The 25,189-nt window shown below is 36.9% G+C and overlaps 1 protein-coding gene across 1 annotated transcript; it reads left to right on the forward strand.

Moving 5' to 3' along the window:
- The first annotated feature begins 4,919 nt into the window (after nucleotides 1–4,919).
- Nucleotides 4,920–13,301, forward strand: LOC134825093 (UNC93-like protein MFSD11). The gene is made up of 11 exons (XM_063837232.1): nucleotides 4,920–5,069; nucleotides 6,365–6,478; nucleotides 6,714–6,836; nucleotides 7,064–7,181; nucleotides 7,402–7,580; nucleotides 7,904–8,023; nucleotides 8,182–8,257; nucleotides 8,436–8,534; nucleotides 8,890–9,003; nucleotides 11,774–11,956; nucleotides 12,631–13,301. Exons 1-11 carry the CDS (start codon nucleotides 4,959–4,961, stop codon nucleotides 12,864–12,866), a joined length of 1,473 nt encoding a protein of 490 aa, XP_063693302.1. The 5' UTR covers nucleotides 4,920–4,958; the 3' UTR covers nucleotides 12,867–13,301.
- The last annotated feature ends 11,888 nt before the right edge of the window (nucleotides 13,302–25,189 follow it).

Genomic DNA, 25,189 nt, shown 5'->3' on the forward strand with positions numbered 1-25,189 from the left:
GATATTGTTAACTTTATCTGAAAACAAACGAGTGGTTGATCTGAGAAGTACTCCGATATTGTTAACTTTATCTGAAAACAAACGAGTGGTTGATCTGAAAAGTACTCCGATATTGTTAAATTTATCTGAAAACAAACGAGTGGTTAATCTGAAAAGTACTCTGAAATTGTCAACTTTATCTGAAAATTAACGAATGGTAAATCTGAGAAGTACTCCGATATTGTTAACTTTATCTGAAAATTAACGAATGGTAAATCTGAGAAGTACTCTGAAATTGTCAACTTTATCTGAAAACAAACGAGTGGTTGATCTGAGAAGTACTCCGATATTGTTAACTTTATCTGAAAACAAACGAGTGGTTGATCTGAGAAGTACTCCGATATTGTTGACTTTATCTGAAAACAAACGAGTGGTTGATCTGAGAAGTACTCTGATATTGTTAACTTTATCTGAAAACAAACGAGTGGTTGATCTGAGAAGTACTCCGATATTGTTAACTTAATTTAAAATTAAACGAGTGGTTGATCTGAGAAGTACTCCGATATTGTTAACTTTATCTGAAAACAAACGAGTGGTTAATCTGAAAAGTACTCTGATATTGTTAACTTTATCTGAAAACAAACGAGTGGTTGATTTGAGAAGTACTCCGATATTGTTAACTTTATCTGAAAACAAACGAGTGGTTGTTCTGAGAAGTACTCCGATATTGTTAACTTTATCTGAAAACAAACGAGTGGTTGATCTGAAAAGTACTCCGATATTGTTAACTTTATCTGAAAACAAACGAGTGGTTGATCTGAGAAGTACTCCGATATTGTTAACTTTATCTGAAAACAAACGAGTGGTTGATCTGAGAAGTACTCCGATATTGTAAACTTTATCTGAAAACAAACGAGTGGTTTATTTGAGAAGTACTCCGATATTGTTAACTTTATCTGAAAACAAACGAGTGGTTGATCTGAGAAGTACTCCGATATTGTTAACTTTATCTGAAAACAAACGAGTGGTTGATCTGAGAAGTACTCCGATATTGTTAACTTTATCTGAAAACAAACGAGTGGTTGATCTGAGAAGTACGCCGATATTGTTAACTTTATCTGAAAACGAACGAGTGGTTAATCTGAAAAGTACTCCGATATTGTTAACTTTATCTGAAAACAAACGAGTGGTTGATCTGAAAAGTACTCCGATATTGTTAAATTTATCTGAAAACAAACGAGTGGTTAATCTGAAAAGTACTCTGAAATTGTCAACTTTATCTGAAAATTAACGAATGGTAAATCTGAGAAGTACTCCGATATTGTCAACTTTATCTGAAAACAAACGAGTGATTAATCTGAGAAGTACTCCGATATTGTTAACTTTATCTGAAATTAAACGAGTGGTATGGTGAATATAATGGTCAAATAAATAGAACTGGTTATGGTAAAACCGAAAACGCATTTTGATTATATTTAAGTTTGGATCAATTCTAGTACATAATTATCTTATCAATTTGGAAGACAATATTTTAGATGTAATTTTGTTGTACGTGCTAATAATTTAGCATTCTAATAGATTAAGGAAAAAATCTATTCGAGTCTTGAGATCAGGCTCAAGTTACAAACATTTGGAACTAGTCGGTAGCCGATTGTTGCCATTTGAGGAAGGTCATCAGTGATGAACAACTATTCGGCCTCAATTCAAAAATCAAAATTCTACGTTTTCAAAAAAAATTGACCATTTAGTTTTCGATAGAAACCTTTGTGATGAAATATTGAAATATTATCATGACCTAAATAATATCATATGGCCTAAACCAAGATCAGCGATATTCTTACCAGTAAAACTATGATTTGTAACTTCATTAAGCGCGCAAACATAACGATGACAAAACAATACTGCCCGAACGGAAAAATGCGACTACAACCTGGCAATCGCAATCATAAAATACCACAAATACCGATTAAAATTGTTTAATTGGGTATGCTCCCTAGTTGCCTCCCCACATATATACACGAACTGGCACCTGCACCTCTCCACTTTCACAAATCAAATCCCTGGTAATTTGTCACCATCACTTCAGGTATGTTGCACATCTCATTATTTCAACAGGTGCTAGGTTTAGACCCCGTGAGCCAACTCTGAACTGTTATGTCCGGAATCCGGATAGTGTTTCCCCTGGCAACATCCTCCCTCTCTCTCTCTCTCTCTCTCTCTCTCTCTCTCTCTCTCTCTCTCTCTCTCCTCTCTCTCTCTCTCTCTCTCTCTCTCTCTCTCTCTCTCTCTCTCTCTCTCTCTCTCTCTCTCTCTCTCTCTCTCTCTCTCTCTCTCTCTCTCTCTCTCTCTCTCTCTCTCTCTCTCTCTCTCTCTCTCTCTCTCTCTCTCTCTCTCTCTCTCTCTCTCTCTCTCTCTCTCTCTCTCTCTCTCTCTCTCTCTCTCTCTCTCTCTCTCTCTCTCTCTCTCTCTCTCTCTCTCTCTCTCTCTCTCTCTCTCTCTCTCTCTCTCTCTCTCTCTCTCTCTCTCTCTCTCTCTCTCTCTCTCTCTCTCTCTCTCTCTCTCTCTCTCTCTCTCTCTCTCTCTCTCTCTCTCTCTCTCTCTCTCTCTCTCTCTCTCTCTCTCTCTCTCTCCCTCTCTCTCTCTCAGGTGCTAGGTTTAGACCTCGTGATACCACTCTGTTATGTCGGATGGTGGGAGACGTTTCCCCTGGCAACATACCTATTAGATTATAGTTACCTGTATGAGCGCTCCGGTTAAATTGTATTACAATAGATATTTTATAATTCTCGTATATTCTTATTGATGACTAGTGTTGCCGTGGCAAAAACCATGAGTTGCAATGTATAGTGAGACCTAGACAAAGAGTCTATTGATGATAAATGAGCTATGGTCCAGCTTACAATTGCGATCCTGAGCTCCAGTTAAAACAATACAAGAGGGAAATGATCTGCTTACAAGAAGGGCTGCACCCTGGCACTGTCCCCTGAACCAGATACTGCAGGGGAAACAAGATCTGTTGTGATATGACACGTTACCTGTGATATTACACGTTACCTGTGATATGACAGGATTGATGTGACCTTATATTTGGGGGACGATTCTGGAAACGTGTAGAAATTGGTACAGCTGTTATCAAAATATTACGTGTGATTATTGGGTATGTTTTTCAGGTCACGTCTATTTCTAACGTCTCCTCTTTGCCCTTAGACGGAGTGGTTAGATAAAGTTCACAGAAATAATTGGACAATGAACTTTAAGGAAATGTTAAAGGAATTATGTTTGAGTGATGTAACCATTAATAGGCAGGGTCGACAGAAGACAATAAGAAATATGTGACGTTATAAATTCAAGAAAAGGTGTGACGTTACTGGTTTAAACGTTAGTTGATTCCAATTACTTCGTCATAATGCTAAATTTAAATCAACGGGACTACGGGATTAAATTGCTGTACTGTACTCATGGTTTGCGCTTAATGTTCATTTTTAGCTGTACAACCATGTCTTTTTTGTCCATGAATGATGAGAAAGTTGTAAAAAAATAAGTAAACATGTAATTACTAATTTTGGGAATAATAGTAACTGATGTGCTGTCGGTAACGGTATGTCCAATTAAAGTAAGGTTGGAAATAATTGGAAAATTTGTATGCTAATTAAAGTCGCACTCTCAAAGTGACACGCAAGCGCTAAACATTTCTATCTTGTTCGGTTGGTAATGAAAAATGTTTGTATTTTATGTATTTGTACTTTTATATGTTCCTTTTTGTAAGAATGGCCATTTAAAAATTTCAATTTCAAACATTTTCAATATCTTTCAGTTAAATAACTAAACTTATGCAAAATGTGTGCGTACAAAAGTTTATTACATGACAAAATTCTAAAATTATCGTGAGCCTTATTATTCTTATCAATTTCGTAGCAGTACGTGAGCAATACATAAATACATTATCGTACTTTTATCTGTCTAGTTTTATATGTACTCATGAACAATTGCGACAGCAGATAAAAAGACGATTAGATTAAAAGAATAGAAAGAAATTCTAAGAAAACTACTAGACATTGCGAAGAGATAATCTTCATTTCTATTGTTTTGCTTGGCATAAATTTGATAAACTTTGGCAGAATTTTGAAACATTTTTGGCACTTTTCCAGCTTCAGATTTTATCTTTCGGTGAATCTTACCTACCTCATGTCGTAAACTCCTAAACCATGATACGAGATTGAATTAAGAGTCATGAAATTACACGACAATCGATTACGTGCATGCTCCAATTATTGTAATCATCTGAAGCCAAATTCGATTGAAACTGCCAATGAACATGATTTGTCTTATCATCATATGGAAACCTGATCTTTTAGTTTCAAACCCACGGCGTTTTTCAATGTTATATGTAAAGATTAATTAGAAGTCCACTTTATCTCACTGTGTCTAATGTCTTATCTATGAAATGAGCTGAGCACGAACATGCAACAGAGCAACAGTAAGTCATGGGCACATTCCGTATTTTAACGTACCTTTATACTCATGATTAACCAACTAAATACTGGTACCGTTAAAAACGGGTTCAATTGTAGGGTTCATTTTACCTGTCTTGTGTTTGGTTTTTGATAACCATTTCTTAAATTTACTAATAAATAAGTTTAGAAAATATCTTTATTTTGAAATAACCATTGCACATTGCTGAGCAAATTTGTAACGTGATTTGCCCGACGGAGGGCATTTGCCAACGGTTCTAGCTTATCAGTGTCAACCCGATAACCCAGAACTGTAATACGTTAAAACCAGTGTTCAATTTTAGGTACTCACAATATGATAAAAAATAATGTTTCGGTATCCATATACCGAAATATATATTTGTTATCACATTGTGAAGCTAAAATTTAACAACATTTGCATTTCAAGTTCAACATTTGTTTTAGTATTGTTGAAAAGCATTCATTATTTTAGCATTGTAGCATACGCTAAAGCATAAACACCATGAAATGAGTGCCGCTAGTCCCAGCTCCGACTCCAATTTGAAGAAACGACTCTCCAAATCCATTTCCACAACAGATGCGTACAACTTGAAACTTAATATGATGGACGTAGATAAGGCAAGTTAAAATGGGAATGTAAACAATCAATCGTTCATAAACCGATATAAGATTATATACTTTCATATTGATATACATTTCATAGTTTTTACGAAAAAGTTTGATTTACGATGACTAATATGAGTATGATTCCTAGCTGAAAGGTAGAGTTTGCGATTAATGTAATAATCGTTACCATATTTCCTTTTTCGATCAGTGCTTGTTTTATATTGCCAATTCTTTCTTTACTTATTTATTCTTCATATTTTTAATAATCATGGAAGAAAAAGGAGGGATCAGAGCAACGGTATGCTGCTATATTTTCTCTCACCAAATTATCCATGATAATGATTAAACTATGCACCCATGTCAATATGTTCATTATATGCAAGCCTCTTGATTTATAATCAGGTCTTTTGCCTCCCTCTCCGTTTTGTCCTCAATTTTGGATCAACAGACCTGCCAACACCAGAACCATCAAAATTGTTAGTAGTGAGAGTTTGTAACGATATAATTGGTAAATAACTCCAGCGACAGATAATGCCGTTAGATAACCCTCTGCATTTATAAGTATAACTTCAACTTTCGTTCCTTTTTAAGCTTTGGGCATTATTTGTTTTTATGGCACATACGGCGGTGGCGTAACGAAGGGCCCGTCATGACCCCGCACTGTGAGGGGGGCGCCATCTAAGGGGGGCCAACAGGGGGGCGCTTTTTCGGCGGGGGGGGGGGGCAACTGGGGGCGCTTTTTTCCCCCAAACAGGCAACGTTACGCCACTGACATACTGTGAAACATCGAACCCCGCACCAGAAAACCACGGACAAGTTGATAACCGTCGAACCGTGATAGACGATATGACCGAATAACGCTCATGTTTTATGATTGTTTTAATAGTAAGACATCCTCATCTGCCCTTTACTAATTATTCTTTCTCATTTTCTGTTAAATTTGACTTGGTTAATTGCTGAACATATTGGACAGGACACTAGAATCATGGTTAATTAGTTGTGTTTGTAGGAATAGCATAAAATGTTGTTTTTTCAATTTCATCACGTCCCCATTAACATCTAAAAACTGTATTCGTCTGATTGCGGCCCGTTATATATAATTATACTGTTAGTGTATATAAGAGCACGCGAATAAGTGATGCAGTGAACGTCAGATCGAAGGTTCATAATGATAATGGACTGTGTCTGTAGAGTGATTGTGAAATAACTCAAATAAGGTTAAAATATAAATCACCAATTCCACGTTGCCATTATATCAATTCAGGTTTTAATTTCCAGCTCCTTATTTGATAAAGTGATTTTTACAGGAGAGCCAGGACATGCTAGCCAAGAACAACAGAATACGGACCAGAAACATTTTCATAAACGCAGTGGCTGTAATGTTGGTCTACAGCAGTTACTACGGCGGCGCTGCAGTCATGGTATTCAATCTTTGTTCATCTTATCCCGAATATTAATAATATAAGAATATAGCCCTTGACTCACCTAATTATTCAACAATTAACTCATTGATTAAAGAATGAGCTTAATTTTACTTACCTTATAAGGTAAGTAAAATTCAGTGTTTCAGTGTCATAAACCGAATAAAAATATGGCGTAATGACAGGCTGATCAGCGTCGACCAGTAAAACTTTATCATTTCTATTTTCTTCTCAGCCGACGGCGTTTTCAGACATGGACGGGAGGCACGGTGTAGACAAGCACACAGCCTTTACTGGACTCATGATAAATAACCTGTTTGTTGTGATTGCTGCGTTTGTCACACCCTTTATCATGAAGGTAAAGCTATCAATAGTTAGAGCTTTATTGAATCGTGTTAGCATTTAGTATAATAGTGCATAAGCAGGGAAACATCTTCAAAATGTTCAACACAAATTAGAAACCCATTTACAAAGGTTAGAAAATCATTGAATATGATTGACATGCAGAAAGGGTTGTTTATTTTGATACTTATGTAATACGTGAATTTTGTATGTTTGAACTGTTGAATCTGTACTATCACACAGCTGATCGGGATGAGACTAAGTTTAGTGCTGGGATCCATGTGCAGTATTCCTATTACCCTAGCCCTCTTCATGCCTTACAACTTCACTATATTCATTGGACAGGCTATTAATGGAATTGGTGAGGAATAGGATCTTCTACTTCTTGACATGATAGAGCTCTTATAGAGTTATTGTTATATTGTCATTGCCTTGCAATCACATCATTCATAAGTATAACACAGCAACTATTTTTTTAAAGCTATCGTCATAGTAGGGGAAAACGCACTCAAATTTTGCCGAACTGCCCAACCACCAACTATAATGATTATCGTGTCAATATCGTTGTTTTTTTTTTTCAGGAAACGCTTTTTCACGCGCGGTAAGTCTGCAGTTTCTCTCGGAGAATTCCACAAAGGAGAAGATGGCAAGGAATAGCGGTATTCATTGGATGATATTCATGAGTTGTATATTGTTTGGGAACACTGTTCTTTACTTTGGTATTGGCGATAAGAAGTTTCTTGATGACAATACCAGAATGGTGAGTACAATGTACAATGTACATACAACACTATAATATGAAAGTATGATTAACTACATTAAAACATAAACCTTGAAAATTTGTCAGTATTTGCTACATTTTCATGTCCGGGGTCCCTATCAAAAATAAAATATAATAAAAAACAGTTCATAGTATCAATATCATAGGAGACAATTTCAAATATTACCTCATCTGCCCTCATCAGTTAGCCGAGCTGGAATATGGATCGGATAGCTATCAATTGAATGAAAATACTGACTTCTCAATTCATATTTTGCTCCTCATTTGTATAAGTAATCTAAATTGGAATGATTGTTTGTCAGGTGGTGTCAGGAGCGTTAACAGCAATGTGTGTGACGGGTTGTATCCTTTACTGCTTCACTGTCACCCCACCTCCACTCCCTCCTTCCGGGCTGGAGGACGAAGAAGCACCCCTCATTGGCGTGAGTATTTTCAAACACAAGGAAATTAATTTGCTATCCGTGGTTTTTCGACTTTGTCGACAACAAATAATTAAAGTTAAACGCGATGTTTCTTGCTTGAAAACTTTTGGTTGCAATTGAAGGTTGAGAGCATTCATTTAACTATTCCAACTTTACAGAAAAAGATGAGTTTTTCATCTGCTGGTACAAGCTCACGATCAGATTCCGAATCAACAGCGGGCAGCAAGATTGAAGGCAAGTCTTTTTCTGATTTCCTCTAAGAATCATTTTAGAATTGGTTGAACAATTCTTGTGTAATTATGTCAAAACTGGAGAAACTTAAACTTTTTACCTTACAAGCCAAAATATTTAAACATGCATAAGTCGATTAAAACTATTGACCTTTCTAGCTAATAATTTATCACTCTAATAGACTACGATGAACTTACCCTGTTGGGGCAGCTAAAAACGTCTCTTCGACCTCTCTTCAAGAGGAAAAACATTTATCTACTTCTCCCTCTGTGCTCTACAGGTGTAATAATAAAACAATTCCGTGTTTTACTGAAGGCGAAGCTTTTCTTAAACTAAACAGCTAAAACAGCAACATACAGCTTGATGATACTATCAAATAAACTAATAAAGGCTGCACATACAAGGCTCTATATTTTCTTTTTGAACTTGTTAATTATTAAAGTTTACATTTTCAGTAGTTATTTAATTAATTGACCTATCAGTTTAACTTTCAAATAGCTTGCTAATTGGATTATCAGGTAACTAATTAAATATCATATTATTAACTAATTATCTTACTACAATCAGGTATATACTGCTTGCTAATTGGATTATCAGGTAACTAATTAAGTATTATTAACTAATTATCTAATCAGGTATATACTCTCAACTCTACACCCCACTCATCCCTGCCTACATCGGTATTCTTTTTGAGGAGAGATCGTTCGTGGCTCAGTTTGGAATATTTGTAGGACTCGGAGAAATTATAGGTATGTATTTAAATATTTAACATTTTTATTTATTATTTTTAATTTTATTTATCATTTAATTATTTATTCCTACTACTCCAGTAGCAGGGAGGTGTTGAGTGTGCACTTCGATGTATAGAGTTTTTTGCTATTGAATCGGGTTAAATAGGTCATTGGTAACTCAAATCACCGAGGGGGGAATTTTGTGTCGCTAGTCCCAACCCTGTGGAGCCACGCCCATATTTCATATCAGGTGCGTATATGGGAAATATGTATCTCAGCTTCTGAAGGTCTTAGAGACTCAAACTTGAGTTTAAAATGACTGCAATGACCATGTTTATATTAGTACTATGAAGGTCATGAAAGCCCAAAATGCTTATTTTTGGAAAAAATTCAGAAAAACTGATTTTCACAAGCAAAAAATCTACTCTAGAAGAAATTAAGTGAAATCGAGTGTGAAGTTCAGTGTCTACAACGTTTCTAAACATAGGATCCTTTGTAAGATCATTTTGAATCAGAATTGATAAGGTATGCAAATTCTATTAGTAGTTTTAACCCTAGGGTGCAAAACTCCTAAATTACCCCCAGGCGCAAATATATGACTTTTTTATCTCGGCTTCTGAACGTTGTAGGGGCCTCTCTTTGAGCTCAAACTAACTACAATGGCCACATTTATATACCGACTATATAGCAACATAGGGTCTATATAGCTTAGTTTATAGAACTTCATTAAAAACTGTTTTGCGCACCGCGTACTAAAATTACTTAGATTTCTACCGCTTTGATAAATGACTACAAGAAGATGGGGAGTTAATATTGTTGATTTATATAATATAGATTATTTATTCTTTAGTGTAGATTAACTTTATTTTTATATATTTTACCAAGTGTGAAGGATCAACCATACGTTATTGATATTTTTGAAATATTTAATGATAAATTGATATAATAATAAAAGATTGTAATATTTTTATTGAGGCACATGCCACCCCATCGCGGGTTTACTACTACTTTTAACCTTCATGCATCATAAAATAGTAATATGATCAAACATGTACTTAATAATGATATCTCGGGCTAAAAAGATATTTGCAGCACAGTAAAACGTTCAACATAAACACATTAGGATAACATTTATGGAGCAGCACATACCACCTAACTTTAATTTTGGTATAACTGCGAAAATACTCAGTTTCAGAAGGCTGCCTTCAGCTCCCTCTCTGGGGCTCTCTCCAGTACTGCTCGGCTTTTATGGCTAATCAACTTGAATCCAACCTCATGTAGCAGAATCTACTTCTAGCTGCCTTCTGCTAACTCCAGGTCAACTCTACCCAGCTACCACCATACGTTATAATTTTAGATCTTATAACCTCTGATATGAGTGCTACCTCCGCTGCATCCAACAATTTCCAGCTCATTAAGGAAGAGGACATTTTTCTGATGGTTGCTAGATAGGGCAAGAAGTAGTCCACTAACCTAAGCTAAGATTGCTAGAAATAGCAGAAGTTGGAGGAACCTTGGTGGTAGCTAAAGAGATAGTAGCCGAAGTAGGTGAAAACAGCTGGAATTGGTGGTATAGTAGCTGGATAGAGGAAGAGGTAGCATTCATATCAGAGGTTGCTAGAAAGATCTAAAATCATAACGCACTGGCGGTAGCTGGGTAGAGACTAGAGATGATGCATGAAGGTTAAAAAAGTTTTTAATGAATTTCTAAAAACTAAGCTGTATAGACCCTAAGTTGCTTTGTGCTTTATAGTCGGTATATAAATGTGGCCATTGTAGTTAGTTTGAGCTCAAAGAGAGGCCCCTACAACGTTCAGAAGCCGAGATAGAAAAGTCATATATTTGCGCCTGGGGGTAATTTAGGAGTTTTGCACCCTAGGGTTAAAACTACTAATAGAATTTGCATACCTTATCAATTCTGATTCAGAATGATCTTACAAAGGATCCTATGTTTAGAAACGTTGTAGACACTGAACTTCACACTCGATTTCACTTAACTTCTAGAGTAGATTTTTTGCTTGTGAAAATCAGTTTTTCTGAATTTTTTCCAAAAATAAGCATTTTGGGCTTTCATGACCTTCATAGTACTAATATAAACATGGTCATTGCAGTCATTTTAAACTCAAGTTTGAGTCTCTAAGACCTTCAGAAGCTGAGATACATATTTCCCATATACGCACCTGATATGAAATATGGGCGTGGCTCCACAGGGTTGAAACTACTTATAGAATTTGCTTACTTTATCAATTCTAATTCAGAATGACCTAACAGAGGACCCTGTGTTTAGAAATCTTGTAGACACTGAACTGCTTACTCGATTTTCACTAAATTTCTAGAGTAGATTTTTTTACTCACGCTCAAGTGAAAATCGGTTTTTCTGAATTTTTTCCAAAAATAAGCATTTTGGGCTTTCATGACCTTCATAGTACTAATATAAACATGGTCATTGCGGTCATTTTAAACTCAAATTTGAGTCTCTAAGACCTTCAGAAGCTGAGATACATATTTCCCATATACGCACCTGATATGAAATATGGGCGTGGCTCCACAGGGTTGGGACTAGCGACACAAAATTCCCCCCTCGGTGATTTGAGTTACCAATGACCTATTTAACCCGATTCAATAGCAAAAAACTCTATACATCGAAGTGCACACTCAACACCTCCCTGCTACTGGAGTATACGTTTACTAACAAAAATATGAAGTTATTTGATCGATAAAAATACTACAGAATAGCCTCCCCAGCACGAGAATCCAAACAAACAATTTAAATTTTAAACCTTCTCAGGTGGTCGGCCAGCAGGGAAGATAGTCGCAAGGCTTGGATTTAAACGAACAGCCGTTATCACTACGACACTGGGCGTAGCTGCCTACCTTCTTATCGCCTTCATGTTCCCTCTGTTTTACAGTCATTCAGTACCAGCTCTCTATCCTAACAGATGGGGTAACAACATGCTCGGTATCGCTATAGGTAAATTGTGGTTCATACCACGTTCCACAAGTAAACAGGGACAAAAGGATTTCGCGATTATTTTGGCCAAAAATCGTGATACCGCCAATTTTAACAGACTAAACTGAAACATTAAACTATACATAAAATTTGTCGCAAATAATGGGAAAAATCGCGATTCAATTCCGTACATGCCGCGATTTCCTTTTGTCCCTGCAAGTAAATGATCGTTTATACCAATCAAAATACACATAAAAATCAACCCAATCGTTTCTGGACAACTTTTAATCGATTATACGGTCTGTTGTAGAGTGGAAAAAGGGTCTTTAAGTGGAAAGAAGGAAAGTGGTCACACTGGTCAGTGGTCGAATACGGTATGACGAATTTGCAGAAGTTATGGAACTAGATTAACAGTAGGTCAATCTAGTTAAATCTGGATATAGAGTGTGGCTACTTTATTTCTTGAGAACAGGGAACAACGAATACGATTGAAATGATAACAGATGAACTGATAAAAATATAGATCTACAAAATTAAATCTAGTAACGTTCAATGTTCCTAGCGTTTCGAATGGATATACCGTGAGCGGTGAGGCCCTCTAATTCTATCATTTTAGCATTATGATCAAATATTTTAACCGTCTATTTTAAATCGTTCCGCTATAATATCATTACAATATAGTTACATGTTTCCAGGAATAATAGACGTCACAAACAACGTAATAATAACAACAGCTATAGGAACTGTCTACAAAGACGACTCAGCCCAAATATTTACTCTGGTAGTGCTTATGATGAACTCAAGCGGCATCATCCGCTATATCATGATGTCGTATATGCCTCTTGTTGCGATTGTATCTGTTAATGTTATTGGGCTGGTTGGAAGTTGCGGCAGTTTATGTTTGATTCCTAGCTCAATGTTGCATTATTAGTGTCCCACGTAGCAGTGTTGTTTAATTTTGACTACAGTTATATGTCCAATTATAAAGATTCAATGATTAATAACTGGTTCATCGATATTTTAGCTATAAAACAGTAATCCTGCTCCCAGCAATCTAATGGGTATTAAATTGTGACGAAAATATTTTCACGGTGAATGCAAATGAAGGATCAATTTTGATTATTTTAGTTAATTGTTCATGTTTGATTTTAATTTTTCCGATTTATACTATTACTTATATTTAGATATTTAAAAATGGAAAAAATCAAAAAATTAGTGACTTCATAAATTGATTGTCATTTGTCATTGCATTGATTGTTTTAACTTAAAGAATATTTTTTAAATCGATATTTTTGTCCTAGGAGCTAAGTATGAATATTGCACTATAATACACATTGATTAAAACATTAATACTAATTATTAATTAACAAAATACGTAAATTTATTTTAAAGAAAATTCGCCGAACAACAAAGCTATACATGCCGTCGCCCATCATGCCTTTGTATTGGCCATGCCATGCATTACAACAAAATGACGAGATCGGTAATCTGATAATAAAGGCAATGCAAATGTTTAAGAATTCCCCCATGAGCAAAATCTATTTTTAATTTTTTCTGCAAAGCACCACATTTTACAGTTTTGACAAAAATTTCTGACCGCAAACAAATTATACAGTCAACTATATATACAAATGACACGGATTGAGGTGCTGGAGTTTGATTTGGGTCGAGGAAGCTCCGCAGCAGAAATTTTAACGAACAAAATTTGTACTTTTCAAAACTCTGTCATTTTCAGATGTGAAAATTTCTGAGCGCAACATTTGACAGATTGGATGAAATTTTTTGCCCACAAACCAATTAGTCAGGTAATTGATGATGGTATGAAACCAAATTGGGGTTACTGCGAAGTCAAAATCTCGGTAAAAAAATTGGAAAATCATAAATTCCCATACTCTGTCCCCATTTTCAGTTCTGAGGCTGAACTTCAGGCCGAAATTATACAGTTTTGGCTGAAATTCTGACCCGCAACCAATTAGTCAGTCAAACTATAGAGCCAATGACACGATTGAGGTGTGGAAGTTGATCGGGTCGAGGAAGTCACAGCAGAAATCTTTAAGAAACGAAAAGTTGTATTCCAAAACTCTGTCCCATTTTCAAGATGTGAAAATTTCGCGAACGCACCATTGACGATTGCTTGGAAATTTTTGCCACCAAACCAATTAGTCAGTTAATGATGATGGTATGAAACCAAATATTGGGGTACTGGAAGTCAAAATCTCGAAAAAAATTGGAAAATCATACTGTCCCATACTCTGTCCCTTTTCAGTTTTTGAAGCTGAACTTCCAGGGCCGAAAATTTACAGTTTTTGGCCGAAAATTTCTGACCCGGCAACAATTAGTCGTCAAAATATAGATGCCAAATGGACAGATTGAGGTGACTGGAAGTTTGATTCGGGTCGGAGGAAAGCTCACAGCAGAAATCTTAAGAAAACGAAAAGTTGTATTTTCAAAACTCTGTCCATTTTCAGATGTGAAAATTTCTGAACAACACATTTGAAGTTTGTATGAAATTTTTGCCCCACAAACCAATTAGTAGTTAATTGTGATGGTATGAACCAAATTGGGGTACTGGAAGCTCAAAAATCTCGAAAAAATTGGAAAATCATACTGTCCCTTACGCTGTCCCATTTTCAGTTTTTAAGCTGAAACTTCCAGGGCCGAAATTTACAGTTGTGGGCCGAATTTTGAGCCCGAACCAATTTGTCAGTCAACTATAGATGCCAAATGACACGATTGAGGTGCTGGGAAGTTTTGATTCGGGTCGGAGGAAGCTCACAGCAGAAATCTTAAGAAAACGAAAGTTGTATTTTCAAAACTCGTCCCATTTTCAGATGTGAAAAGTTCTTAAACACATTTGACGATTGCTTGAAATATTTGCCACAAACCAATTAGTCAGTTATTGATGATCCGGTGTTGAAACCAAATTGGGGATACTGGAATTCAAAATCTCGAAAAAAAATTGGAAAATCATACGTCATATCTGTTCCCATCTTTTCAGTTTTTGAAGCTGAAACTTCCAGGGCGAAATTTTACAGTTTTGGCCGGAATTTCTGACCCGCAACCAATTAGTCGCGTCAACTTTGATGCCAAATGACACGATTGAGGTGCTGCAAGTTTGGATTCGGGTCGGAGGGAAAGCTCACAGCAGAAATTTAAGAAGGAAAACGAAGTTGTATTTTCAAAACTCTGTCCCATTTTCAGATGTGAAATTGCTGTACACACATTGACAGATTGCTTGAAATTTTTGCCCACAATCCCAATTAGACTCCCGTTAATTGAAGATGGTATGAAACCAAATTGGGGTACTGGAAAGTCAAAAAATCTCGAAAAAATTGGAAAATCAATACTGTCATCATACTCTGTCCCATTTTCAGTTTTTGAAGCTGAAACTTCCAGGGCCGAAATTTTACGTTTTGGCGATTTTCTGACCCGCAACCAATAGTCAGTCAAACTATAGATTGCCAAATGACACGATTGAGGTGCTGGAAGTTTGATTTCGGGGGGGTTTTCGGAGGAAGCTCACAAGCAGAAATCTTACACGAAAACGAAAAGTTGTATTTTCAAAACTCTGTCCATATTTCAGTTGTGAAAATTTCTGAACGCACATTTGACAGAAATGCTTGAAATTTTTGCCCACAAACCACTTAGTCAGTTAATTGATGATCGGTATGAAACCCAACTTGGGTATGGAAGTCAAAATCTCGGAAAAAAATTGGGAAAATCATACGGTCCCATACTATGTCCCATTTTCAGTTTGAAGCATGAAACTTCCAGGGACGAAATTTTACAGTTTGGGCCGAATTTCTCCACCCGCAACCAATTAGTCAGTAAACTATAGATGCAAATGACACGCTTGAGGTGCTGGTAGTTTGATTCGGGTCGGGAGGATGCTCACAGCTGAAAATTTTATGAAAACGAAAAGTTGTATTTTCAAAATTTCTGTCCCATTTTTCAGATGTTGAAACAAATTCTGAACGCACCATTTGACAGATTTGCTTGAAATATTTTTGCCCACAAACCAATTAGTCAGTTATTTGATGATGGTATAAACCAAATTGGGTACTGGAAGTCAAAAATCTCGAAAAAAATTGGAAATCATACTGTCCATACTCTGTCCATTTTCCAGTTTTTCGAAGCTGAAACTTCCAGGGCCGAAATTTTACAGTTTTGGCCCGGAATTTCTGACCCGCAACCAAATAGTCAGTCAACTATAGATGCCAAATGACACGATTGAGGTGCTGGAAGTTTGATTCGGGTCGGAGGAAGCTCACAGCAGAAATCTTAGAAAACGAAAAGTGTATTTTTCAAACTTGTCCATTTTCAGATGTGAATTCTGAAACACATTTGACAGTATTTGTTTGAATTTTTTCTGCCCACAACCAATTAGTAGTTAATTGATTGATGGTATGAAACCAAATTGGTGTATGGAAGTCAAAAATCTCGAAAAAAATTGGAAAATCTTACTGTCCATACTATGTCCCTTTTCTGTTTTTGAAGCTGAAACGTCCAGGGCCGAAAATTTTACAGTTTGGCGAAATTCTGACCCGCAAACCAATTAGGCAGTCAACTATAGATGCCAAATGACACGATTGAGGTGCTGGAAGTTTGATTCGGTCGGAGGAAGCTCACAGCAGAAATCTTAAGAAAACGAAAAGTTGTATTTTTCAAAACTCTGTCCCATTTTCAGATGGTGAAAATTTCTGAAACACACATTTTGACAGATTGGCTTGAATATTTGCCACAAACCCAATTAGTCAGTAATTGCTGATGGTGTGAAACCAAATGGGGTACTGGAAGTCAAAAATCTCGAAAAAAAATTGGAAAATCATACTGTCCCATGCTCTGTCCCATTTTTCAGTTTTTGAAGGCTGAAAACTTCCAGGGCCGTAATTTTACAGTTTTGGCCGGGAATTTCTGACCCGCAACCAATTAGTCCAGTCAACTATAGATGCCAAATGCCGATTGAGGTGATGGAGATTGGATTCGGGTCGGAGGAAAGCTCACAGCAGAAATCTTAAGAAAACGAAAAGTTGTTATTTCAAAACTCTGTCCCATTTTCATATGTGAAATTTCTGAACGCACATTTGAAGATTGCTTGAAATTTTGCCCACAACAAATTAGTCAGTTAATTGATGATGGTATGAAACCAAATTGGGGTATGAAGTCAAAATCTCGAAAAAAATTGAAATCCATACTGTCCATGCTCTGTCCATTTTTCAGGTTTTTGAAGCTGAATTTATCCAGGGCCGAAATTTTACAAGTTTTGGCGCCGAATTTCTGACCCGCAACCAATTTAGTCAGTCAACTATAGATGCAAAAGGACCGATTGAGGTGCTAGGAAGTTTGATTCGGGTTCGGTAGGAAGTCATCAGCACGAAATCTTAAGGAAACGAAAAGTTGTATTGTCAAAACTCTGCCCATTTTCAGATGTGAAAATTTCTGAACGCACATTGACAGATTGCTTTAAATTTTTGACCCAAAAAACAATTAGTCAGTATAATTGCTGGATGGTATGAAACCAAATTGGGGTGAACTGAAGTCAAATCTCTGAAAAAAATCGGGAAAATCGTGCTGTCCCATATTTGTGTCCCATTTTCAGTTTTTATTGGCAGAAATTCCAGTACAGGGCGGCCCGGCATTTATAATTTTGACCAAATTTCTTACCACAGCCAATTGTCAGTCAATTTTATATATGACAAATGACACGATTGAAGTTCTGGTTAACGGGTGATACTCCTAAAATATCTGGACCGTCGACGAGTCCAACTCGGCGCGCGTCCTGGTAGGTTGCAAACCTACAAATGTACAAGGTTCTGGAAATTTCATAGTAGGTTTTCTAACCGGAACCTACCAGGACGCGCCGCGAGATGGATTCGTCGACGGTCCTGCATATATGGAACAAATATTTTACGTGTATTCACCCGTAAAGAAGTTCAAAAATTTAATTTGGGTTTGGAGGAACTTCGCCGCTTGACGCTCCGGCGCAAACTGGCATTTTTGCTTAGCATCGAAGACTGACGAGATGGGTTGCAAAGTAACGATCTGGAAGGATTGACATCGTCAAACAAAATTAGGGTCGGCCATATTGCAGGAAGATAGAGGCGATCGCGCAGCATGCAGATCTTAAACAAAACGGAAGTTGTATGGTAGGATTGTTTTTTTATTTGTAGAGTTTCAACCTACCAGGCGGTAGGACGCGGTTTCGGTTGGGACTGCAGTGCGTCGGTCCTGTATAGGGAACAAATATATTTTTCGAGTTTACCGTTATGTTTGTATTCACATTTCACGATGTCAATCCTTGTATCACGTAGCGACCCCCACGGTCATTTTCCTATGGTCGTCCTGTCGATACAGGGGGGCCGCGCACTTCGTGCGCTGAGGGTCATACAAACGTATGACATGTCAATCCTTTCGCAGCCTTTAACGGGTGATACTCGTAAAATATTTGTTTCAAATATTAGGACTGTCAACGAGTCCAACTCGGTGCGTGTCTTAGTACGTAGGTTATAAACCTATAACGCAGCTCTTTGAGGCCTAATAGTGCATTTTGCTGATCTACTGTGGTTGCGAGAAAATGCGCGGCGCGGCCCAGACCAAGAGTGCATCGCGCTACAAAATTGTTTTTATTGTTTATGTATTATAAATAAATACCAAAAGAGTTGGTTTTTGTTTTTTTAAAATTGTTATTAATGAATAAAGATTTGGCGGAATGACAGGCTGAGCGCGGCCCAGTAACAAAAACCGTACAAGATATAAAACTGAAACTTTTTTAACTGATTCAAATGATTTAATGGCCTTTAAATCAGCATGAAAAAAATCAAAAATCGGCCAAGGAATAAAAATTTGAGTACCCAAAATCTGGATCCCCAAGTGGTGTCAAAAACGCGAATTAAATAGGTAATTATTAATTATTTTTTACTGGGAGACTTTAGGGTAGGATATTGATCCGACCACCAAAGAGCCTTGACACCAGTTTTAAAGGTTTGACGGGTTCCTGCTAGTTATTATAATTAGTTGATGGCAAGTAAAAAGTAAGTAAAAAAAAAAACGAAACCATGTTCTAGGAATATTTATAGATTTGAGTAAAGCATTTGATACAATCGACCATAGTACACTCCTAACAAAACTAGATAGGTATGGAATAAGAGGCAATGCAAACTGTCTTATTAAAAGCTACTTATCAAATAGAACACAGTATACAGAAGTCCTTAATGAAAAATCCGAAAACCTTATCATTAAATATGGAGTTCCACAAGGCTCTGTTTTGGGACCGCTACTTTTTCTTCTATACATAAATGATATTGCCAATTCCTCGGATTTAGGAACTTTCATACTATTTGCTGACGACACCAACATTTTTATTGATGGAAAAACTGTAGAAGAAGCTTATGAGAAAGGCAACAAATTGCTAAGCTGTATAAAAAAGTATATGATCCTTAACAAACTTCACATCAACATGTCAAAGTGCTGTTATATGCATTTTAAACCAAAGGCTAGTAAACCAGTAGAATTGCCAGATTCGCTTCAACTCCATATTGATGGCTTTCCAATTAAAAAAACCAAAGCAACTAAGTTTCTTGGAGTTGTTATTGACGAACAGCTTTCCTGGGGGCCTCATATAACAGCACTTAAACGAAAGTTAAACTATGCCTCTGCCACCTTAAATAGAATTAGGGACTCTGTACCAAAGGAACTCCATAAAGACCTCTACCACACACTATTTGAATCCCACCTTACATATTGTATCTCAGTTTGGGGTGATGCAGCACTCTTTAGGACAGCAAGTATCTGGCTGTCTCAGAAGCACTGTGTACGGGTCCTCTTTGGTGATAAAGAGGCATACCTAAACAAGTTCCTTACATGTGCAAGAACAAGAGAGTTTGACAGCCAGGCACTTGACCACACATTCTTCCAACTAGAGCACTGTAAACCACTTTTCAAGCAACAAAACATCCTGGCTTTCAAAAATTTATATACATATCACACATTTATGGAAGTTTTTAAAATACTAAAACTAAGGTGCCCAGCATCACTGCAACAGCATTATCAGTCATCTTCTAGAAAGGAAACCACTATCATTTCACAACTCCCATCTAATGACTTCATATCAAGATCCACCAAAATTTGGAACACAATTGCACCTAAACTTAAGCTCTTTGACTACTCCTACAAGATTAGCCTTGCTAAAAGTCGCCTGAAAAAGGCACTACTAAAGCTGCAACATGCTTATAATGATTCGGCATGGACCACAAGCGATTATGACATAATGCAGGTGTCATTTGAAAACAATCCCCTTCATCAAATTTAATCCAGTGATCTCGGCCCACAGGCTCCTCCTCCTATTAAACAATATTGATTTTGGTAAATGTGTGCTGACTCCACCACCTATGTATTTAACCTAATATTTAGTGTATTACAGGTAGAAATTGACTTAGGTAGGTATTTTTCTCTTAGGTAGATATTAAGAATTTGGTTAATTTCTTAATTGTATGACTATTTCCATTACTGAGACGTTTTTAATATTTAATTTAGGAGGGTTTTTGAAATTTTTATAGGAATGGTTCACAGAGTGAACAGATTCCAGATTTATATATTTTTAAACTGATATTTAATAAATGATTAAAAGAACAAATTTTAAAGTTGCCATTAGATCCAAAAATACACCCATTATGCTCACTTAAAAACAACTCTAAATCAGTAGGCTGTCACTCTATTAATGCACGACACCGCTACCTCCACTGCACTAATAGTTATACAATAAATTCTACAATCCTAATTTTGTATCGTGATGGAGACCGGTGTTCATACAAAACCTTTACTAGGTTGCCGTTTGGTGTGAGCAATAGCGAACAGCACGCACACTCCTTTGCCCCGTCAACCTATATCTAATCTATTTAAAGAGTGACAACCATACTGCACATTGAATTAGGATTCCGTCAAATATCAAATTGATTTATTGTAAACTTGTTTAATCTGTAATAAATGGCATAAAATTGAAATTTTTGTTTAACTGAAATTTTTGTTTAACTGAAGTGCTATAAAGCTAGTAGCGCGCGCGGCGCCGGGCCAGACCATTAACAATGGTCAATGTAAATGCATTCTCCGCGCGCACGATGGTCGAAATGATGCTAGCAAACGCAGTATTTACATCGGAAAATAAAAACCGATAATATTACTACATAATATAATGTATCAGAGTCAAATTTTCTGGAGGACGCATCCTTATCTTTTTTTTTGATAAGAAACTATATTACTGCAGTAAGAACTGCATCGATATCCTTTTTTTCACGATAAATGTTGACCAATGACCATTGTTAATGGTCTGGCCCGGCGCGCGCTAACATTTCGAGAAGAAAGCGGCGCACGCTACTTCAAAGAAATTTAGACGAGTAACATCCGTCACGTCAAGATAAATGTTGATGTGACATCCTAAAGCTTGCAGTTTATTTAGTAGATTTAGTTATCATAAATGAAATTAATCTGCTTTTCTGTGTAGTTCATTGCTTCGTTATATATCATACCTCACCCGACTCTGTTGAAAACAGAGCAATCAGTGCAATCCTCAAAGAAGAGATCAAGCTTATTACACCAGCTCTGACAAACTCTCTCAAAGAAGCCCTCAAAGGCAGCGCAGAGAAAACAGTTGATAAAGCTGTTCATCTCTATTCCGAGGTAACAGCACAAACCCAGAAGAAGGTTCTCGATGACATGAGTCGTGAACAAGCTTCTGAAACTGTTATTTCGGAAGTGCAAATGAAGATGCACACTGATACATTTGAGCGAAACAAACGAAAACTCAATCTGTGTGTGCTCAAGGTTCCAGAGAGCAAAAAGACTACCTCTAAGCAACGCCAGGAGGACGACTCCAAGTTCTGCAGGGAGACCCTAAAGATTAAGAAGGACGACATGATAAGTTTCCATCGCTCTGGCAAGCTTGATGCTGACAAGCCAGATCACCGTCGCCCGCTCATCATCCAGACACGAGATGAAGAGTCAGTAAATTTCTACGCTGACCATGGTAAGGACTGGAAAGAGTCAACATATTGGATCAACTTGGACCTCTGCAAGGCAGACAGAGATATTCGTTTTTTAGCCAGAAAGGAGAGGAAGAAGAGGCAGGAGGAAGCAAAGAAAAGAGAGACAGAGAAGACGAAGGAGGAAGCAAAGAAAAGAGAGCCAGAGAAGACAGAGGACAAAGCGGAGGCCGCAGTGCCCAGCCGTTAAATATTTTTTATACCAATGCTAACGGCCTATTTAATAAAATTGATGAACTAAAATGTATTTTATCAATGTATAAATCTATTGAGGTAATTTGTGTAACAGAAACTCATTTTAGTAGTGATATATTAAATGCCGAAATTTATATTGAAGGATTTAGTATGTTTAGAAAAGATAGAGATCTGCCTTGATTCATCCTTCAGCACAGAGAAAAGCTCCTTTTTTTATACATTATGATTACAGAGGATCTGATATTTAGATATATATTGCTGTGCTGTAAAAATTGACTTTATTTATTTATTTATTTATTTTAGAGATTTTAGAATTGACAATTCCACTGGCAGTATAAGTGGTGGAGGAGGCTCTATAATTTATGTATGTTTTTTTCGGTTTTCGAAGTTCGATATAAGATTTTGGACTCGAGGGTCCCCCTTTGTAATGCGATCTCGGAAGGCAGGCCTCCCCTTCGCAATACGAGCTCGGAAGCGGGAGCTCTGCTTTCAGAGGTACGTATCGAGAATGTCTCAGACCGAACATTTTCAAAGTCAACAATTTTCAAAGTTTTCTTGGAAACTACTTTTGTTCATGTTTCATGCTACCCTGATCATTATGAGCCAAAAATATTTTTTTCGGTTTTTTGAAGTCCTTACCTACATTCTGGCTTTGGCGCGAAGCCCCAATAAATTTAGGCTGTGGCGCGAAGCGCCAAAAAAAATTTAGAATTTGGCCCCCCCATGAAGAAAATCATTCCTACACCCCTGATTTGTTGTATTTACAGATCCACTTCATTGAATTTAGAACAGAATAATGCGTTAATATCTTGTATCAAGAGCATCTGTATTCTGTAGTGAAAGGAATGATTTTGAAACACTCCTTTTAGGAGATTTTAATTTACCAAATGTTTTATGGGAAACTGGTAGCATAAATAGTAATATTGCTAGCAAGAACCAGTTTTTAGTTACTCAACAGAAATTCATGGATGTTTTCAATGACAGTGGTTTAACTTGGTATTTCACCAACGAGACAACTAGAAGACGGCTTGTGAAGGATATACTCTCCAGGAGAGTCTTCTTGATCAGGTCCTGTATACAAATGATGCTCTTGTCAACGGTTGTAAGATCGTTTCTCTGCTTGGTAAGAGTGATCATGTTGGGATACTTGTCGAACTAGTTGTTTCGCCGGATACTAGCAAATGTTTAAAAGAGAAGATTATCAAACCTATATGGGGTAAGATTTCCTCTGAAGAGTTATTAAATTTTAGTTTGAAAAATATCGACTGGGATTATAGTTCTACCAATGATGTTCAAGATATGTGGGCTGAATTACATGGTAAACTGGAGACTGTTGCTGCAGCTGTTCCGACTGCTTCGGTTTATCTCGACAACAGACCTGTCAAGTTGCCATGGAGTACATCTGCACTTAAACGAATGAGAAAGAATAAAGATAAAGCATGGGCTGAGTTTGATATTAATCCATCTGATGTTAATTTTAGTTATGCAAGTAGCAAACAACATACTTATGAAGTAGCAGAAATTAAAGCTAAAGTTAACTATGAAAAGAAAATTACATCTAATCTGAAGCAGAATTGTAAGTCTTTTTACTCTTATTTACGAAATAAACGTCAAATTAAATCAAGTGTGGTTTCTTTAGATAGAGGAGATGGTACACGCACAGATAGTTCGACTGAGTCAGCTGAGGTACTCGCAAGTGCCTTTAGCTCTGTTTTTGTGCGTGAACCACCTGGCCCTCTCCCTAAAACTGAGAATTTAAGACCTGACAATGAGAGTATTGATGATATTGATGATATGGAAGTCAGGAGTTCTGATATAAAAAAGCAACTTTTAAAGCTTAACATTTTTAAGAGTTCTGGTCCGGATGGTGTTCATCCGAAGTTGTTGAAATCGCTAAAGATAAAGATCTATATCACACTCTGTTTGAAAGCTATCTTGCATATGGTATAACTGTCTGGGGAGGGGCATCTAACAAAAAACTTGAACCTCTGTTCAAAGCACAGAAAATGTGTGCCCGCATAATGTTTGGAGATAAAGAAGCATACTTGGATAAATTTAAAACTAGTGCACGATGCAGACCCTACGGGGAGCAAATCCTGGGCAAGGAATTCTACAGAAAGGAGCATACAAAACCCCTCTTCAACACTCATGAAATCATGAATGTGCATAATCTGTACTTCTACCATTGTATTAATGACATCTTCAAGGTCTTGAAATATAGAACCCCTATATCACTATACTCCCTCTTTGAAACATCTGGCAGACTTGGCAAAGAGACACTAATTCTCACACCTAAACCATCAGACAGCTACATATACAGAGCAGGGACAATATGGAATACAGTACGACAAAATCTCATGCTAACTACATTCACCAGTTATAAGCCCAATCACCTCAAATCATCCATAAGAATCACCATCACTCACACTCAAAAGGAAGGAGAACCAAATGACTGGAACTTAGCTTTAACCCATTAGGGACGATAGGGTCGTTTACGACCCACCTTTTCTAGAGGCTATAGAGGACAAACCATAATACTAAACGCAACGAATCTTTCGCACATATGCTCAAAATTTATTGGGCTACATTATTGACTTTCCAGTCGAGACCCAATTAATTACTAACAACTAAATAATTAGGCTAATTAGTCGTCATAATTGGAAAATATTTCACTTTACTTCTTGCCTTGATTGGGACATTAAAACTTTATGTATGCTTATTTTGTTGAGGACAAAATAGTTGCGGGCAACGATTTCCTTGAGACATATGAAAAGCCCGTGATAATCAGATGTTCACAAACAGAGCTAGACGCTGTTTACTAACTGCGGTCGCATACGACCCGCTCGTCCGGGTCGCAAACGACCCATCACGGTTTTTCGGCTTTAACTTCTGAAACAAAGACGTTAGGATAAAATAAAAACTGTAGCATAAGTTAAAAACATATGGTCAATACTGTGTAACTCTAACCTTTTAAAAATAAAGAATTTGGGTCATTAACGACCCACTCGGCTCACTTGCTTATTAC

The sequence above is a fragment of the Bolinopsis microptera genome, chromosome 13, assembly GCF_026151205.1.
Source record: "Bolinopsis microptera isolate Bmic1 chromosome 13, MBARI_Bmic_1.0, whole genome shotgun sequence".
Classification (NCBI taxonomy): domain Eukaryota; kingdom Metazoa; phylum Ctenophora; class Tentaculata; order Lobata; family Bolinopsidae; genus Bolinopsis; species Bolinopsis microptera.

What these genes read in the sequence shown, in the direction of transcription:
- LOC134825093 (XM_063837232.1), top strand. Translation starts at nt 4,959, where the DNA reads ATGAGTGCCGCTAGTCCCAGCTCCGACTCCAATTTGAAGAAACGACTC. An exon ending in TTGATGACAATACCAGAATG is followed by an intron (nt 7,581 to 7,903) that starts GTGAGTACAATG and finishes ATTGTTTGTCAG; the next exon opens with GTGGTGTCAGGAGCGTTAAC. An exon ending in AGGACTCGGAGAAATTATAG is followed by an intron (nt 9,004 to 11,773) that starts GTATGTATTTAA and finishes AAACCTTCTCAG; the next exon opens with GTGGTCGGCCAGCAGGGAAG.